Source organism: Sorex araneus, chromosome X, assembly GCF_027595985.1.
Source record: "Sorex araneus isolate mSorAra2 chromosome X, mSorAra2.pri, whole genome shotgun sequence".
NCBI classification, from domain to species: domain Eukaryota; kingdom Metazoa; phylum Chordata; class Mammalia; order Eulipotyphla; family Soricidae; genus Sorex; species Sorex araneus.
Genome location: NC_073313.1, coordinates 288,292,091 through 288,311,264, shown reverse-complemented (window position 1 = coordinate 288,311,264; position 19,174 = coordinate 288,292,091). Strand labels below are relative to the sequence as shown.

At 52.9% G+C, this 19,174-nt stretch overlaps 1 protein-coding gene, 1 long non-coding RNA gene and 1 other non-coding gene across 4 annotated transcripts; 1 reads left to right on the top strand and 2 right to left on the bottom strand.

Annotated features, from left to right (window-relative positions):
• The first annotated feature begins 2,701 nt into the window (after positions 1–2,701).
• On the top strand, positions 2,702–12,982 carry CNOT11 (CCR4-NOT transcription complex subunit 11). The gene is made up of 7 exons (XM_055121303.1): positions 2,702–3,464; positions 4,826–4,990; positions 7,468–7,620; positions 8,176–8,378; positions 10,043–10,245; positions 11,285–11,381; positions 11,463–12,982. Exons 1-7 carry the CDS (start codon positions 2,702–2,704, stop codon positions 11,658–11,660), a joined length of 1,782 nt encoding a protein of 593 aa, XP_054977278.1. The 3' UTR covers positions 11,661–12,982.
• Positions 12,983–14,325: 1,343 nt separating this feature from the next.
• LOC129400192 (small nucleolar RNA SNORD89) lies at positions 14,326–14,435 on the bottom strand. Its single transcript, XR_008627512.1, has one exon. It is a non-coding gene; the product is annotated as a small nucleolar RNA SNORD89 (small nucleolar RNA).
• Positions 14,436–14,769: 334 nt separating this feature from the next.
• Positions 14,770–18,574, bottom strand: LOC129399963 (uncharacterized). 2 transcript variants are annotated; one of them, XR_008627315.1, is made up of 4 exons: positions 18,140–18,574; positions 15,360–15,403; positions 15,153–15,261; positions 14,770–14,901 (listed from the first exon to the last, which is right to left on the bottom strand). It is a non-coding gene; the product is annotated as an uncharacterized LOC129399963 (long non-coding RNA). The 2 variants fall into 2 exon arrangements; XR_008627316.1 differs by having other exon boundaries at positions 14,856–14,991.
• Positions 18,575–19,174: the final 600 nt, after the last annotated feature.

Here is a 19,174-nt window from a genome sequence, read left to right as displayed (position 1 = left end):
GAAGAAAATATAGGCAGAATTCTCTACAATACTGAAGGTAGAGGCATCTATAATCAATGATATTGACCAAGGAAACAGAAACAAAGATAAACAAATAGGACTACATTAAGAAGCTCCTGGGGCTGGAGTGATAGCACAGCCGGTAGGGCGTTTGCCTTGCATGCAGCCGACCCAGGTTCAATTCACAGCATTCCATATGGTCCCCTGAGTATTGCCAGCATTAATTCCTGAGTCCAGAGCCAGGAGTGATGCACCCCTGTGCATCGCCGGGTGTGACCCCAAAAACAACAACAACAACAACAAAAACAAAACCAAAAAAAACACAAAGACCGCCCACAGACTGGGAGAAATTATTTGCCCATCACTCATCTAACAGTGACTATCTAAGATATAAGTACATATAAGTACTGCTAGAACTAGGCCAAAAAGAAAGAAAGAAAGAAAAAAAAACCCAAATCAACTCCATGGCCAGAATGATTGTATAGCAGGTAGGGTGCTTGCCTGGCGTGCAGCTGACCCAGGTTTGATGCCGGACACCCCAAACGATCTCTCACATCCTCCAGGAGTGATCCATGAGTTCAAAGCCAGGAGTAAGCCCTGAGCACAGCTGGGTGTGGCCCAACCTCCCAAACCCAAATAGGAAGAAGAGACGAACAGAAACTTTCTCAAAGAAGGAATGTAAATAGCTAAAAGGCATATAAAAAATTCTTTGCATCACTAATCATCAGGGAAATTCAAATCAAAACCACAAGGCATCCCCTCTTACCAGAGGTAGCAGCTTGCATCAAGAAAAAGCAGTGTCCGTGTGAATGCAGAAGCTAAGAAAGAAACCTTCACTCACTGCTGGGGGGGACATCGGCTTGTTTAGTTTTTATGGGAAACAATGATATTCTTAAAAAAACTAGAGCTTCCATTTGACCAAGTCATTCCACTACTTGAGGTAGATGATGTGGCACCTACCTCAAGGCCCCAAAGCACAGTGGAGAACAGATATTTGCATTCCTCTGTTTCTTCCAGCACTACCTAGAGATTTCATTTCTTGGCTTCTACCCCAAGAGACCAAAACCACAAATACTGCAAATAGATTTGCATTCAGGGTGCCTAGAGTGTTATTCACAATAGCCCAGATCTGGAAACAACCCAAGAACAGATGAGTGAAGAGAGAAATTGCGGTCTGGGCCAGAGTTAGACAAAGAATGAGATGTCTGCCTTGCTAGTGGTGGTGGCTATGAGCTTTCGGCCTGAGCACAGAAACAGGTGTGGCCCCTGACACTTCCGGGTGAGCCCCCACCCTCCAAAGGAACCAGTGGTTTATAGACACATGGAATACCAGTCGGCCAAGATCAAGGATGAAACCTTGCCATCAGCTGCTCTGGGGGAACAAGGGCTGCAGAGTGAAGTAAACCCCAGGAAAGACAAATGGTGTCTCACAAAGTGGAGTAGAGAACAGGGTGAGGGAATAAAATCAGCCAGTGACGACAGAGCCTGCCGGAAGGACTGCAGAGTTTGCTCAGGCAGGATGTGGGGTCCAGGGACCACCGCAGTGGGGAGCGTGGAGGCTGCCAGAGAGGTGGTGGGTGCCGAATGGCAGCGGGCTGCCCGGACACTCCTAGCGACTGTATTAGAAATCTCCTGCCTACATAAGACCGTTTTATAAAACTTAATTAAAAAAAATAAAGTTAGATTTTTGGCATCTTGCGCCAAGTAAATTGAATCATCTAATTGCCTTTGAGGATGCATGAGTCAGTCATGATTCTGTTAGCAGATAAGAACACTAAATGCACGCCCAGGGAAGGTGTGCATGTGAGTGCTCGTGTGCATGTGTGTGCATGTGTATGTCTGTATGCCGCACCCAGCAGCGCTGCAGTTTTGGCTCTGTGCTCCTTGTCCCAGGAGGGAAGAGTTTTTATCTATCTTGACTGGAGTTTAGGTGACATGATGATGACAGTGACCGTCTGGTAGTTCAGCCCCCAGTCAGGAAGGACCAAGACCCCTGTGACTGTCCCCGTGTATCTCGGGTCTCCCTTCCACCTCAGTCCCGGCAGGGGCCCCGCCTCTTCACTGTTTGGTAATCCGAGCTTTTACCCCTAGGCCAAGGGTCTGCTGTCTTTGCTTGGTAAGAAAGGGAAACAAATCTGGTTTGGGTTTTTGTTTCTTGGGTTTGGGACCGAGCTGGGCTGTGCTCGGGCATCCCCCCCGCCGGCACGAGCGAGCCCCGTCCCGCGTTTCCCTTGCGCCCAGGACTGAGCCTGGGCTGGGCGCCCATCTCCAGCCTTGCAGCCCCGCGGCAGGCGAGGCCATCTGAGCGGGCCTGGACTCCACTCTGCAAAGCGTCTGTCTTCCAAGCTTTCGCCTGGCTCCAGGTGCCTGACCCCACGTGGCCGACAGTTGCACCCACATCTGCGAGTTTGCAAACACAAGTTGGGAGCCTGGCTGCAAACCCCGGGCCTCTGCAGCGGGGCGTCCCGCCGCCCGACACGGCGCCCCTTCCCCCGATTCTTCACTTTTTTGGGGGGTGGGGTCACATCCGGCGATGCTCAGGAACCCCTCCTGGCAGTGCGCAGAGACCCTAGTGACGCCGGGGATCGAACCCGGGAGACCGCGAGCGAGGCCAACGCCCTCCGCACTGTACTATCGCTCTAGTCCCGCCGCCGCCCGTTTCTCCCGGTCGCGCGCGCCGCCCTAGCAGCCGCTACTGCGCATGCCCGAGCAGGGCCGCCCCGCCCCGGAAGCGCGCGCAGACCGGACGTCCGCGAGGGACACGCCCACTTCCGGCGGCGGTTGGCGGCGATTGGCGGCGCTCTCCGGCGTTGTCGCGCGGCGGCGCTTTCCGACGCTTTGCGGCACTCTCCGGTGCTGTCGCGCGGTGGCGCTTTCCGGCGCTCTCCGCGCTTTCCGGCGCTTGGCGGCTCTTCGCGGCGCTTGGTGGCGCTTTCCGGCGCTGTCGCGTTTTCCGAGCTTTCCGGCGTTGTCCACTCTTCGGCGCTGTCTGCTGTCTAGCCCGTCCGCTCTCCGGCCCGCCGGCTGTCGGGCCCGTTCTCCCCGGCCCGTCCCCCGGCGCGTCCCCGCAGCCCGTCCACCCTCCGGCCCGCCCTCCCCGGCCGTCCACTCACGCCCCTTCCGTCCCCCCGGCCCCGGCAACATGAGCCTGAGCGCCAAGGACCTGGCGAGCCTGCTGAGCATCGTGTCGGAGGAGGCGGGCGGCAGCACGTTCGAGGGCTTGTCCAGCGCCTTCCACCACTACTTCGGCAAGGCCGAGCACTTCCGGCTGGGCTCGGCGCTGGTGCTGCTGCTGCAGCAGCCCGACCTGCTGCCCGGCGCGGCGCAGCGGCTCACGGCGCTCTACCTGCTCTGGGAGATGTACCGCACCGAGCCGCTGGCCGCCAGCCCCTTCGCCGCGGGCTTCGCGCACCTGCTCAACCCCGCGCCGCCCGCGCGCGAGCCCGACCGCCCGCCGCTCTCGGGTCAGCAGGTGGGGCCGGGGCGGGGGGCGCGCGGCGGGGGCGCGGTCACTCCGCACCTAGGGGTCACTCTGGCCACTGGCACCGCTGCTCGGGCCAACACCAGGGGTCATGCCCGCCCCTGCCCAGTGTCCAGGTGCAGTGCAGGGCATCAGGAACAGGAGGGGTGTGCAGGTGGGATCAGACGGGGTCGGAAGGTGGGGGGACAGGCCGGCTCAGGGATGGTGACTTGGGGTTTGGTTCTGTGCAAACAAGCCGAGAATGGAATCAAGAGGTCCCTGAAGTGGTGGTAGGCTCCCATGAGCCTCACCCACGAATGAATCTGTTGAAAAGCTGACCAAAATCTCCAGGCTCTCGGGGGTCAGGGCGGGTGACCTCCCCCATCACCCTGTACTCCGGGAGCCTGGGGTGCACCTTATAAAGTCTTTAAGCAGCCATGATCCAGAGATTCAGAATGGGTCTTGGAAAAGAGCAACGAGCTGCAGAGGCGCCTCAGACCTCTAGTCACTAGGCAGGTTGACATTGGACTCCAGCTGTATCACTTATTTAAGATTGTAGAATTCCTGGGGCTCGTTGCCACGTTCTTGGCCGCGCAGCATCTCATGCTCTGTATCACTGATGTACCAGGAGTAGCGCACGTTGGAGAGGACAAGGTAGAAGACAAGCAATCTCAATTAAAATAGTAACTCACAAGAGTCAGCCTGTTACAGCATGTTAATAATCTCTTACACGGGACTCAGTAGCTCTAGGCCGAAATGCAACCATCTACACACTTTCTTCAAAGGAACCTTTCAAAATCATTTTTAGAGAATTATTCATAAGCGATACAAAGTAAATTATTTAGGGCCTGCTATTGGGGCAGGCTTGGGTGATGGGAAAATTTGAAATAATGGTGGTAGGTAAGGTTGGACTACTGAATGCAACCGGTTATTGTGAACAACCTTATGAAAATAAAAGACATGGCACTCGGGGGAGTGTGTGTGTGTGTGTGTGTGTGTGTGTGTGTGTGTGTGTGTGTGTGTGTGTGTGTGTGTGTGTGTGAGATATGTGGGTGGGCTAGAGTGGAACCTGGGCGCTGAGGACGTGAGTGCGGCCAGGCCGAGAGGTGGGCAGGCTCTCTGCTGGGTGGGTTGGCGCAGCAGCAGACAGCCTCCTGCACATGGCTGCCACCTCGCAGCATCTCCACTGCTGGTGGTTTGGCTGTGAATATGTTAGAAAACAAAGTTGTCAGTGGTAAAGAGACTGAGTTTCAGATGGCATTTAATGACTGCGGCCTGGTTATAACTGTGGGCTGTGGTGGCAGACACTGTCCCAGAGTAATTCCTGAAAATGGCTGTTGAAGAAACTTTCGTTTTTCTTCACAGGGTTTCTGCCTCCGATAACTCCCCCCGAGAAGTTTTTTCTCTCCCAGCTAATGCTGGCACCCCCAAGGGAGCTCTTCAAAAAGACCCCTCGACAGATTGCACTCATGGATGTGGGGGGCACTGGCCAGTCTGTGGACATCAGTGGCCTCCAGCTGGCCCTGGCAGGTAAGGCGTTTGCAGGGATCACTGTTGCCTGTTTCTTGTGGGGCTGGCAGGGAAAGTCTCTGATGTGCCTGGCTCGGATGCTGAGCTATGGGAATGGAGCTTCTCACGCCGCTTGAGGATGCAGAGTCCGCTGCATTTCCGCTGCCCAGTTTCCATAGGATGCCGGATGAAAGTTCAGTCTGCTGAAGAACATTTTCTAATGTGAGCTTTGCTCATGTAATAAAGATTTGATGGTTCTAATCAAAATCCCCACAGTTTGTTTTATAGAAATTAAAAAAAAATAATAATTCACACAAAATTCCTTTGGCACCTTTAGAAAACCATCTGATGGGGCTCGAGTGATAGTGCAGTGGGCTGGGCATTTGTCTCGCATGAGGCTGACCCGGGTTTGTACGCCGGCATCCCATTGTGTCCCCTGAGCACCACAAGGAATGACTCCTGAGTGCAGAGCCAGGTGTGCCCCTGCTCTGCTCAAAAGAAAAAAAGGAAGGGCCTCCTGTCTGCTGGTTTTGGTTTCTGTGCATTTAACCCATGCACAGTGCTCATTCCTGCAGATTTGAGTACATTCTCCCCTCGGAAATGTAGACTGCCCTTTATCCTCTGTTCCTACATTATCTTGACCCTTTCTTTGGGCGTGCAGAAAATAACAGGCCCTGTAGACCTGAGCTGGGGGAGAGCCCCCTGTGTAAGGACTGCAGGGAGGGGATGCAGCTTCCAGAGGCTGTGACTGGCGCAGTTCTGGACTCTGCCCTGGCATCATTCAAATTCCTAGAGGCGCCTTTTGTGTGAGCTCTGAGCGACATGGATGTTTTGGGAGCAAGTGCTCTGACTGAGGAAGCCCTTCACTGCATGGCCCCGGGTGACCCCCAGATTAAACACAGAGAAGTGCAGTGCCCGTCCCCTGTCAGAGAGTGATTCGGATGGTAAACGGCTCTGTGAGTCCATCTTGCTTCTGACTACTCTGTAGAGCATCTGAAAAACAGAAGCTATTTCCTTGGGGCATTCTGAACCTCACTTTTGCACTATGGGTATTAATAGTATAAAAGTGGTTACTTGGAATTAGAGAACACATTATGACACTTAAAGTTTTGTTGTTGTTGGGGGCTTGGACGGAATCACACACGGCAGTGCCCAGGGATGACTCTTGGGGTGCTTGGGATAACCAGTGTTGCGCTGGGCAAAGTATAGGACAAGTGTCTTAAAACAGTTTGTTGAAAGAAAGGGATCGTTTCTTTAGCCAATAACAGTATGAAAACTGGGTACAGACAAAAAGGCCTTTCTTTTTTTTCTTTTTAATTTTTTATTTTATTAAATCACCGTGAGATAGTTACAAGCTTTCATGTTTGAGTTATAATCACACAATGATCAAACACCCATCCCTCCACCAGTGCACATTCCCCACCACCAATATCCCGGGTATACCCTCCTTTCCCAGCCTCCCCCTGCCTCCATGGCAGACAATATTCCCCATACTCTCTATTTTGACTCAAAGGCCTTTCCAATCATCTTATTTCCAGAAGTGATATATATTTGAGGGTATCTGAGCAATAGTATAGCAGGAAGGGCACTTGCTTTGTACACAGCCGACCCGGATTCCATCCTTTGGAACGACCCCCGAGTACAGAGTCAGGAGTAAGCCCTGAGCCCTATTGAAGTGTAGATGAGATCCGGGCCTCCCTGCACCTGTGATGACGTGGGCCGGCCTGAGAGGGTTTTTCTTCTTTTCTCTTTTGCAGTGTCAGGAATTGAGCCAAGTCCCTTCATAGATGAGAAGTACCTTGTAATTGAGTGATTTAAAGTGAATTTAAAATGAGAAAGATTTAAAGAACATTGGGCACAAACAGTACCATGACAGGAATGGGGGCCGGAAAATGACAGAGCGGCCAGGCTGGAGTGGCCGCTCTGACTCAGACTGAGGGGCCCGAGTGCGGGATTCTCCCCCCAGAGCGGTCTCGGAACCTGCACATAAGGTAGCTGCCTGCCCAGTGGAACTGTCTGGGCATGAGGTCTTGGAGCCGGCAGAGGAGCCGGGCTCGAGTGCCAGGTGCTTTCCATCCCCGTGGCACTTGCTGGCAGGCCTTTCCGTTTCTGGCCATCTGTACCTCACGCATTGACTGACTTTCCTCTGTTCCTGATGCACTTGGATATGTTTTCAGGTGTTTATGGGTTGTTACATTTTGCGTACTGTAAAATACCTCAGTCCTTGGTCCTTTTCCTGCTGTTTGGTTTTTTATACAGATCACTAATAGGAGCCGAGGGAAAAAATCGGATCGCTTTCCCCAGGTTCCTGGTTTGTCTTTTCTGCTCTCAGTTTTGTTGCCTTCTATGTGAACACGCTTCTCCTGGGGCCAGAGCAGTAGTACAACGTGGAGGGTGTTTGCTTTGCCTGCTGCTGACCCAGGTTAGCCTGAGCTGGCCAGGAGTCCTGAGCACCGCTGGGTGTGGCCCATGATGAATGAAACCTCCGTCTCTTTCAGAGCGCCAGTCTGAGCTGCCCACGCAGAGCAAGGCCAGCTTCCCGAGCATCCTCAGCGACCCCGACCCTGATTCCTCCGACTCCGGCTTCGACAGCTCGGTGGCCTCGCAGATCACAGAAGCCCTAGTCAGCGGGCCCAAACCGCCCATCGAGAGTAGGTCTAGCTACGCCTGCTCCCCTCATCGAGTTTAGTTGGATTCCTCACACTTGATCTTCTGAAGTGGGATTTTTTTTAGAACATAAATTTAATTTTGTTGTTAAAAATGTTACAACCAGGGATTTAAAAATTTTACCTACCATCAGCAGAGTAGAAGAGTCAGGTAAAACCAGTACAGCCTGTAGGGACTGCTGAGGTTGGCACTGGTGACTAGGAGTGGGGCGAGCGCGCCCAGCCTGCATCAAGGCTGCCCTGGATGGTCTTTTGTGGCTGAGTGATGTCGTGTTTGACTGACTTGTATTGGGGTTAGTAAGACACACATCGTCACTCTTCAAAAATCAGCAGATTTGGGTTCTGGAATAATGTTAGACTAGTTGCTTTTTCTTGTTTATGGCCTGAATGGTAGGCTGAGTTTTTTGTCATTGAAATAATGATCGTGTGACCCTGGCAGTCCTGGGGGTGCCTCCTTATGGGAGGGGGTGCAGGAAGCGTGCAGCTGTGTCTGGTTTTAATCTTTTCACTGACCCAGTCAAATATTCTTACTCTCTCCAGGCCATTTCCGTCCAGAGTTTATTCGCCCACCACCTCCACTCCATATTTGTGAGGACGAGCTGGCGTGGCTGAATCCCGCCGAGCCGGACCATGGGATCCAGTGGGATAAGTCCATGTGTATTAAGAACAGCACTGGTGTAGAGATCAAGCGGATAATGGCCAAAGCTTTCAAAAGTCCTTTATCGTCTCCTCAGCAAACACAGGTATTGATTGTAAACATTGCTTAACATCTTATTTTTATAGAGTTGTTCACAATATTCCAACACCAATCCCACCACCATTACACCTTCCCACCACCACTCTTTCAAATGTTCCCAAATGCTACCCAGGCCTGCCCCAATAGTAGATCCTAAATCATTTATTTTGTATCGCTTGTTATGAATAATCCACTAAAAATGATGAGAAAAGTTTCCTTAGAAGGGAGTGTGTGAACATTGTTGTATCTCAGCCTGGAGCCATCAAGCTCTTGTCTGAGGGTTCGTCTAGAGTTAGTGTCAGGGATTACTAACGAGCTGGTACAGGTTGAGCCCTGTGTGCTAGTGTGTATGTGTAGGTTTTTAACTAGAGGTCAGCTGCCTTCTGCTTTACATCCCATCCAATGTGGTGTGCTACTCCTGGTATATCAGTGGTGTAAAGTATGAGACGTCACTCCAGGAATTCTAAAATTTTAAATAGGGTGACACAGCTGGAATTAAGTTTTTAACTGGATGGTTGACCTGGTCGCAGCACCTGCAGCTTGTTGCTCTCTCCTGAGATTTAGTGAGTCCAGCTTGGTTCTTTCTGCAACATGACAGGCCCAGCAGTCTGGGCGGTGTGGGTAGGCTTCCAATGGCTCCGAGTGTTGGTTCTTGCTGGGTCATTTTGGCTCTGGGAGAGGGGCAGCATGGGCCTCACTTTGGGAATGTCCCTGCTATGTGCGAGCTTGGCTGTCACAGTGGGGCAGAGTAGCCCCTGTCACACAGCTGTTCAGGGTAGATTAGAGCCAAGACAGCCCCTGCAGGCCAGCCGGGACCGGGGGAGGCAGAAGTGCCCCGGTGGGTTTCTGGTGGGTGACTTATTCAGCTGTGTACTTGGAACTTGGCAGGAGATGGCCATTTCCATCCTGATCTGACACCAGAAATTATTTGACACCGGAGTCAAGCAATCAAAGCCATGCCCAGCTCCCTTTGCTTGGCAAAGTGATTCTCAACATCACGGCCACGGATGTAAAAAGGCCAAACCCACCCCAGATATGGCCACGGATGTAAAGGGGCCAAAACCACCCCACTCCTCCTGGCCAGGGCATACGTGATGGTGCAAGGTCAGTGGAGGAAGGACAGGCGTGACCCGGCCTCTGTGCCTTTGTCTCTGTCCCTGCTTTTCCCAGGCCGGGCTGGGCTGCTGTTTCTGGCAGTCCTGAATTAACTGCTTCATGCTTATTGGGGACTAGTTGGTAGTTAAGATTTATTTATGGCTGTAACCAGCGGAAACATTCCTACAGAGGCCTGGTGGACCAGATTATCACAACCAATAAAGACGGTGTCCCTGCAGTGTCATGTGACCATGTGCAGAGAGACTCGATCATGTATTTAAAAATGGTCTGAGAGGTATTTCTGTTTGTAATGTAAATTAAAAGATAGGACTGTCATGGTTTCTGCATTGTTTTGGAGGTGTGGAGGCCTCCCAAGCAGTGTCCTGGGGTCTCCATAGGGCTGGGCAGCTCCCTGAGAGGGCCCAAGAGTAGGTGCTGCCCTGCTGTGGAGTGCCCGCGGCCCCCAGGGCTCCACCTGGGGGCGTAGGGGTCTTGGTGCTGGGGACTGAGCAGACTTGATCGCCTTTTGTGTGCAGGAATTTGACTGAGTATTGTTTTGAATTTTACTGTTGTTAGCTCCTGGGCGAGCTGGAAAAAGATCCCAAGCTTGTTTATCATATTGGCCTCACTCCCGCCAAACTTCCCGATCTGGTGGAGAACAACCCTCTGGTTGCCATAGAAATGTTGCTGAAGTTAATGCAGTCGAGCCAGATCACGGAGTACTTCTCGGTCCTGGTCAATATGGATATGTCTCTGCATTCCATGGAAGTTGTGAACCGGTAAGTGTCTAGACACACCTCTCTGAGCCTCAGCCGTGTGAAATCTCACTCCCAACTAGTGCGAAGCTCCCAGTGTAGGGTTCAAATGTGCTCCTCTTTGTTTTTCACGAACAAGCCCATTTTAAAGTGTCACTACACATCTAAGAACCATCTGGTTAATGTACCCAGAACATTAGCCCCTTTGAACCACCAAGTTTTGTAGGCAAAATTTCCTTGGTAGAGGGCGACAGTAAATGAGATCTTAGGTTGACTTGGGCAGCTCTAAGCTTTCCACATCAGGCTGGCATAGGAAATAGGAGTCTGGGTAATTGTGTGCGGGGCAGCCACCAGAACCCTGTGCAGTACCTGACCCCTCGTCTCCCACCACGCCTCAATGGTTCCGGAGTCAGCTGGTGGTCTGCTGTCTGAGTCCCGAGTCTAGGTTGCACACGGTGACGCCAGGTAGCTCTTGGCTTTGCCCTCACCAGCACCAAGCTCGACATGATTCCTTCCAGCCCCTCCATTAACGCGAACAGAAGCAAGGGAGAATGGAACTGCTGGGCTTGACTGCGCTAGTTGTCGGGTGCATATTCTTCCCCTTAGAGACCCAGGTAACGGTGTTTTCTACCAGAATAGTGATGCCATGAGAAAGGGCCTCGGAGCTGGGAGGGTTCTGGGAATGTCAGCGGTGAACACCCCCCCCCACACACACACCCACACACACACATACTTGCATGGCCATCTTTCTGCATCGCCTACAGGGTCCAGTGGCCACCTGCTGTTTGCTGTCCAGGTTTCCTGCAATGTTGCTGATCTAGCCTTAGGTGGGCAGCGGACAACCCTCTCCTTGGGGCACCAGCAGCTCAACTGTCGTCACCCTTTTGGGACATGCAAGTTTGAGCTCATCCCTCGCTTTGCTTGCAGGGATGTAGATCAGTAGAGCAAGGACAGGCTTGCAGAGTAAAAGGGAAAGATCTTTTATCACCAAGTGAGGCAGCTCTTAGGTTTGCATATTTTTACAAGATGACTGGGTGACAGGCCCTTTTTCCTTCCCTGACAGGCTCACAACAGCTGTTGACCTACCTCCTGAGTTTATCCACCTGTATATATCAAATTGCATCTCTACCTGTGAGCAAATCAAGGATAAATATATGCAGGTAAGTAATAGAAAGTTCGCTAGACAGTTTAAAGACCTGCCAGGCAGACGTGACCTCTGAGATCTGCCGTTCGTTTCCCAGAACCGCTTGGTGCGCCTCGTGTGTGTGTTCCTCCAGTCCCTGATCCGCAACAAGATCATCAACGTGCAGGACTTGTTCATAGAAGTGCAGGCCTTCTGCATCGAGTTCAGCAGGATACGAGAAGCGGCTGGGCTGTTCCGGCTGCTGAAGACACTGGACACGGGAGAAACACCTTCGGAGACCAAGCTGTCCAAGTGATTCCACCCACCCCTCTGTCCATCGCTCGGCTGGACTGTGGTTTACCTTTTAGATAACCCCGAGTTGTTTGCTTGCTCTAATACATACACTTCATCTACTTAAAGCAAAGTGGCTCCACTGGATTTCTCCTTTAGGAAAGAGAACCCGGGGAAGGTTTTTGTGGTGGTTTATGGAAAACCCATCCAATAGGGAAATGACCCTCCCAGAGTTACCATATGAACGTAGATGAAGTTGCTAGCACTCACGAGCAAAGTACTCACGAGCTTGTGTAAAACAAGCCATGCCTTCCTATGTTTCTGTTGATGAAGACATTCTCAAGAATATGCTGTACTGCCCCGAGGTCTTCCCATTGTCAGGTGAGACCCAAGCCTGAGCCTTGGGCCTAATATTCTCAAGCTCTGATTTCCTAACAGTCATCGGGTTACAGGGACCTACGTGGCAGGAAAAATGCATTTCTTTTAGTCAAACATGGAAACCTCCAGATCCTTTTCGATCTGTAATAGCTGGGCTAGTTTTCAGTCCTCGACACGTTTAGTTCTGTTCATAGCCTAAGGGCAGTTTCTTGGGAGACTGGTAATGTGGACAGGAGCTGCGGCGCCCACATCCTGCCCTGTCTGCTGGGCCTGCCCAGGGGGAAGGAGCTCAGGGGGGGCTGGTCCTCAACCAGGGACAGCACCGTGCCTTACAGTAAATAAAGTTTCCTTTTTTTAAAAAAATGAGCTGTTATCTGATCGTCTCTTACTTGGAAAAATTAATTTCATATTGGGGAACTTTTCTCTCGAGCAGGAATTACATTCTGATTCCATCCTTAGAGCAAGGGAAACCAGTCCTGCCCGTTGGGGTGGGGAGGTCTGTTCGGCCACACCAGGCAGTGCTGGCAGGAGCTCTAGCCGCTTCCTTCCGGTTTCTGACTAGGCCTCCAGGTTGGGTCTGGCTGTAACTGTAGCCTAGATTCTTAGTTAAATGACATTAATTAGCATAAACCCTATTTAGAATTAGTTACTGCTGAGTAATAGAGAACATTTTCAAAAGAAAGAGGCTGAGGCTTACATTTCTAACACTTTATTGAACAGACTTGAAAGGAGTAAATTTGTGATTTTTAAGTCACTTTGGATCACACCCAGCAGTGCTGGGGGGTGGGGAACAATACAGGGATGTTGGGGATAGAACTGGGTCAGCCACTGGCCAGGCAAGTGCACTGCCTGCTGTATTCTGTCTCTGGCCCTCTGCTGACCTGATGTGGAACTAATTCAGGATCAAACACTCGTGCAAGCAGCATTTAAGCAGATTAGTTCGATTTAGCTGTTAAAAAAAAAAAAGAATTCTCCGGATTTTTCAAGTTCTAACTTGGGGCTTTAAATACCCAGCAGAAGACACTGATCACCAGGTAACTGGGTAGAGAAAAGATACATAGTAAATACTTGGGATTTACTGTCACTGTCATCCCATTGTTCACTGATTTGCTTGAGTGGGTGCCAGTAACGTCTCCATTCGTCCCAGCCCTGAGATATTAGCAGCCTCTCCTTACTTTTGTCTTTCCCAACGATTGGAGGCTCTTTCAGCTTCAGGGGAATGAGACTTATTGTTACTGTTTTTGGCATATTGAATACACCACAAGGAGCTTGCCAGGCTCTTCTGGGGATTTACAATACAATTTCCAATCTCTGGAGGTGACTTAAACAACTCTGGGGAAGTGGCATGTCTCAGGACTGGAGCCCGTCTGCAGACACCAACTGGCGCACAGAGACCTGTCCTGAAAATCCTGATGTGGCACCGGGTTATAATTTCCCTATTTTCAATGGGATTTTGAGTACACTTGATGGTTCATAAATCTTATTTTTGCTCATTAAGGTTCTTAGACCCTCTAAGACACCTGGTCCCCAGGTGTGGGGTGGGGCCTACCCATGCTCCACACCTGTCCCCATCACCTCCAGTCGTTCCACTATGGAGGCTGACCCTCAAGTGTCCAGTGACCGTCAAACCACCCCAGGGAGCCCTGGTACCCGGGCAACCTGCAGGACACAAGCTACAACTCATCCAGAACGGCCCAGCTTTTAATGTAATCTTGAAATGAACGCGCTGTATTTCTCCATAGCAAGGACAACATGCCGCACGCACGGCGGCTCTCTGCAGACACGGAGCCTCTTATATTCTGGTGTCTGTACAGGAGACGCTGCAGCTGGGAAAGGTGGAAGTGGCACCTCGGGAACTCCCTCCGCGTTGGTTTTGGTTCAGGCCAACGTCCCACCAAGCAGGGTTTGCACGAGGCTGCAGAGACCAACTCAAGATAGAGCGTGTGGCCTCAACTTCCCTGGAGAAGACGGATTTCCACTGCCACAGAGGCAAGGGCCGGGCTGCCTGTGGCTCGGTGCTGCTGTGTGGCTCTGGGCCAGTGCCCCAGAAGAGCTGTGTGAGGCCCGGGTGGATCCAGGGCACCGCTACAGAAGTCCTTAAAATAAAAACATTTTTAAAAAGCCTTCTTGCAGAAAATTTTGGTTACAACTGGGTAATCCACATAGAAACAAACCCGCTCCTAAACACAGCCGTTGTTTTAGGGGCCACCCGCAGTGATCTCAGCCCAGCTGTGTGGGGAGGGGACAGGGCGCTGAGCGTCCCTTTAGGAGCCCGGCAGTGCATGGACACCCTGGAACTGGGCCCTGACGGCGCCGAGGTCAGAATGGGGTTCGCTTCGGGGGGTTTTGTCATCGTGCACCCAGAGAGCCAACTGCTGGGGAGACACTGCAATTCGGCCTTTTATTGTCATCATTCCTCGGCCACCTCCGGACCTCTCTCCTGCACTCACCAGGGTTGCGCCCGCCACAGACAAGCAAGGCGCACAGGGCCAGGAGGGCTGGGGCGCGGCAAAGCAGCCCTGCAGAGGGGGGGTGGTCACTGCCACGTGTCCACACAGCCATGGCTTGCCCCATGCACCTGCTCTCTCCACCCCTGTACCCCACCTGCCGCCAACCTTACGGGCCTCGAAACACTCTCAGCTGTTTCCTTTTTTTTTTGTCTGAGTAAACTTTTTCTACGTACCGTCGCTAATTTACTTTCTTGCTAGTGGAGACAGGTTTCCGGAGACGAGGCTCTGCTGCTTCCGCTGTCTGCACTCGCAATTCACACTTTTGAAAAAAGGAAAAGGAAACTCAACAGCTGGAGCTGGAGCACCTGTGCTGCGAGCTTCGGACCCAGGGCCTCGGCGATGCTGTGATGATCCCGAAGCGAATCTTCCTCCTGGGTGCTAGAGACCAGTCCCAGTGGCTGGGCACCTCCATCTCCCACCAGCACTGCGGGCTGGGGCCTAGCTGCCCCCTTCTAGCACTCATGAAAACTGGAGAATGAAAGCGGCCGAGAGACAGCACAGTGGGCACGACGCTGATCACCTCCAGGAGTAACACAGAGAGCAGAGCCAGAAGGAACCCCTGAGCATCGCCAGGTGCGACGGCCTCCCCCCCGCCCCCCAAAGCACACTAATGACCAAAACCAACTTACCTTGGTGGGAGCGATAGCACAGCAGGTAGGGCATTTGCCTTGCACACGGCCACCCGGGTTCAATCCCCAGCATCCCACATGGTCCCCCGAGCACCACCAGGAGTTATTCCTGAGTACAGAGCCAGGAGTTAACCCCTGTGCATTGCCAGGTGTGACCCAAAAAGAAAATAACAACGACAACAAAAAAAACCAACAAAACCAACTTACCTTGATTTATCACAGGGTTCTTTAAAAGTCAGCCCCTTTAGCTACTGGAAAAAAATAATAAAAGTGTGTTTCATCAGCCTATGGGAAACGTAGTGCCTCCCCAGCCCCAGTTGCCAGCTGCACCCCTGACAGCCGCCCCATTTCCTCTTCTGTAGAGAAACACCCTATTGCTTATTGTTGAAGCTCCTTTCGTAGATAACACCTATGGAGACCACTGGAAGTCTCCAGAACACTCTCCGAGCCCTCTGCACATCACACCAGAACTTGAAAGCAAAAGAATGGGAGTGAGTGTTCAAATACACAAGGGAAAAACAAAACCCAAAGACCTTTGCTTCATGGCTGGGCCCCAGGATGCCCTTGCACCCACCCAGCGGTGCAGCCTGAAGGGTGCTGAGACCCACCCACACCAGCCCGCACTCTCTCTGAATTCCAGTTCCACGGGCTCACCGGAGACTACAGTGCAAGAAGCAGCACCAGGGAGTGTGACCCGGGGGAGATGGCCACGGGACCCATCGGGCGACTAGGTGAGTCACAGCCCTGCACCAGCACCCGGGGACCGGCCAGTGGGCCCCTGAGCCCAAGACCGGCACCCCAAACCTAAGTAGAGAAAGTAATAAAATCATGTAAGAACGAAAACCCGGCAGCTGCTCATCGTGGCCAGCCCACCACCTCCCACTTTTTGAAATCCATTTTTCCCCAATGCATTTTTTTACTTCCTGTTTAAAATTAAGTTCTAACATTTCTATCTGACTTTGCCTCAAAGAGCCTTATTTTGTTTTTTTAAAAAATCCATCTGAGGGGCTGGAGCAATAGGACAGTGGGTAGGGCATTTGCCTTGCACGCAGCCGACCTGGGTTCGATTCCCAGCATCCCATATGGTCCCCTGAGCACGGCCAGGGGTAATTCCTGAGTGCAGAGCCAGGAATAACCCCTGAGCATTGCCGGGTGTGACCCAAAAAACAAAACAAACAAAACAAAATCCACCAGACTTGGTTGGGATATTAATGGTGCGTCCTATTCCAGAACTGCAAACAGAAGTATCAATTCTCGTTTAAATCACCCACAAATGTTCATCACAGTAAAAACTCTCATGGGATTTTATAAAAAATGCATATAGTCCAGAATCTTTTTTATAAGATGAAAGAATCAGGAATGCCTTAAAAATATAAAACTATTTAAAAGCAGTCATTATTTGTGAATACTAAAATGACTAGTATTTTAGTATTTTCTAGTATTTAAAAAATCCACCTGAGGGGCTGGAGCAATAGCACAGCGGGTAGGGCATTTGCCTTGCACGCGGCCGACCTGGGTTCGATTCCCAGCATCCCATATGGTCCCCTGAGCACGGCCAGGGGTGATTCCTGAGTGCAGAGCCAGGAGTAACCCCTGTGCATCACTGGGTGTGACCCAAAAAAAACTAGTATTTTCTCCCCACCCCGTATGGGGGGGGGGGGAGAAACTGGTCCAGTTACCTTTTCCTGCATAGCTTAAACCGTATGGAATGAGGACTTAAATATAAATCTCACTAAGTTGGCAATCACTAGTTTTATAATGCCTTTATAATGCCTTTCCAAACTCACCGTATACCAGGAAAAGCAGAATATTGGGAATGAGATGCTGAATGAAACAAAATTTTTATGACTCTTTCTTGCAAAGGACACCAAAGTCAGAGCAGCAGCTAGCTGGTTAAAGAAGCACTGGTACATCTACACAATGGAATACTACGCAGCTGTTCGGAAAGATGAAGTCATGAAATTTGCTTATAAGTGGATGGACAGAGAGAGTATCATGCTAAGTGAAGTGAGTCAGAAAGAGAGGGACACGTAGAACAACTGCACTCATTTGTGGAATACAACCATGGTCGGCTGTGTGCAAGGCAACTGCTTGAACACCTATATATCTCTCTGGCTCCACAAATGGAACATTTTTAATGGTAAGGCACGAGTTGATTCTACAATTCTCTGGTCTGAGACTGACACCCAAGGGCAGTAGACACAAGGGCCAGGAAGATTGCTCCATGGTTGGCAGCCTGCCTCATGAGCTGGGGGAGGAGGCAGCTGGGATAGAGAAGGGATCACTAAGTCACTGGTGTTGGAGGGATCATTCAGGATGGGAGATGTGTGCTGAAAGTAGATAAAGAACTGAACATGATGGCCTCTCAGTATCTGTATTGCAAACCATAATGCCCCAAAGCTGAGAGAGTGTGGGGGAAATTGTCTGCCATGGAGGCAGGGGGAGGGGTGGGGGGTGGGGGATACTGAGGACACTGGCGGTGGAGGAATGGGTGTTCCATTATTGTCTGACTGTAACTCAAACATGAAAGCTATGTAACTGTAGCTCACGGTGAGTCAATTTAAAAAAAAAAACAGACAGACAGAAAGCACTGGCAGGGCAGGGAAGGAGGATGGCAGGGCTCCAGAACCCAGGGGCAAACGCTGCAGGTGGACAGGGCCTGTGACACTGCCCCCCGTGCCCAGCCCGACACGGAGGACTCAGAAGCACACCTGGGCGGTGCTACTCGGAGTGGCCCAGCCTCCGCCCGCAGAGAAACACGGGTGACCAACAGGAAAGGGGCGAATCTATCTCATCTGCAATCAAAAAAGGGGAAAATGCAATTCTCTCTAATCTTGGTCAAAATCTAGACAAGAGGCATAGAAACGTACTGCTTCCAAAGTGTGGCGACAGTGACCACGCCACCCAAGGGCTGGTTCGCGGGATCCGAATCCCCTCCCCTGCGTCACCGCCAGGGCCTGAGTCGGTCAGGGCCCGAGGTCACTTACCGCAGCCGGGTCCAGCCCCCACGTCCCTGAGGGTCTCTGCTCCTCTCAGTCCGGCTCCACCCTGGCCCGAGGCGAGCTGGGCCGGCCCGGGCATCGTCCTGCGCCAGCCAGGAACGCTCCTGGGCAGGCCCGGGCACCGGCAGGCGGGCACCCAGCACGCGGGCACCGCAGCAGGCCACGTGCAGCCCGCGGTACCCAGCCGCCCGCGCCCCGCTGACCCCTCGGCGCCCAGGACTGGCCCCGCGGCCCGCATCGCCCGACCTGGCGGCCCCAACGTGCCCGGCCCGGCTCGAACCAGCCCGGCCAGCCCCGCTGCAGGTCCCGGCCAGCGGCTCCTCCTCGCGGCCCGCGCACCGACTCAAGGAAGGCCAGGCCTGGCGCGCGGCGGGCAAGGGGAGGAGCTCCGGGCCGCCCGCCCTCCCCGCCCTCTCGGCCCCGCAGGCCCCGCCCCACCCTCTGGCCCCACAGGCCCCTCCCCGCCCTCCTGGCCCCGCAGGCCCCGCCCTCCCGGCCCTCTCGGCCCCGCCCCGCCCTCTGGCCCCGCAGGCCCCGCTCCACCCTCTGGCCCCGCAGGCCCCGCAGGCCCCTCCCCGCCCTCTCGGCCCCGCAGGCCCCGCCCCACCCTCTCGGCCCCGCAGGCCCCTCCCCTCCCTGCCTGCCCTCTGGCCCTGCCCGCCCAGCCGCCAGGCGCAGGCGTCCCGGGGCGCAGGGATTGAGCGGGACCCCTGGGCCTGTCTGGGTGAGGGCCGCCCGCAGCTCGGGGGCTGGGCCTGGCAGGAGCACTGCAGGCCGGGCCCCGCCGTGGGGACTGCAGAACCCAGGCCCAGACCTCATGTCAGTGTTAGCGCAGCAGGGCTAGGGAGCTGGAGGAGCCGAGACGGGGGACGGTCACCCACCCGCCTGGCCTTTTCTGCTCTCAGCGCCACACACAGGCCCAGAGACCCCCACCTCCCCGCGTCGTTTCTTCCCTGGCGGGAATAAACTCCTCTGGCAGAGGTTTTCAAACTTAACCGCCGTGGGCTGGAGCGGTGGGAC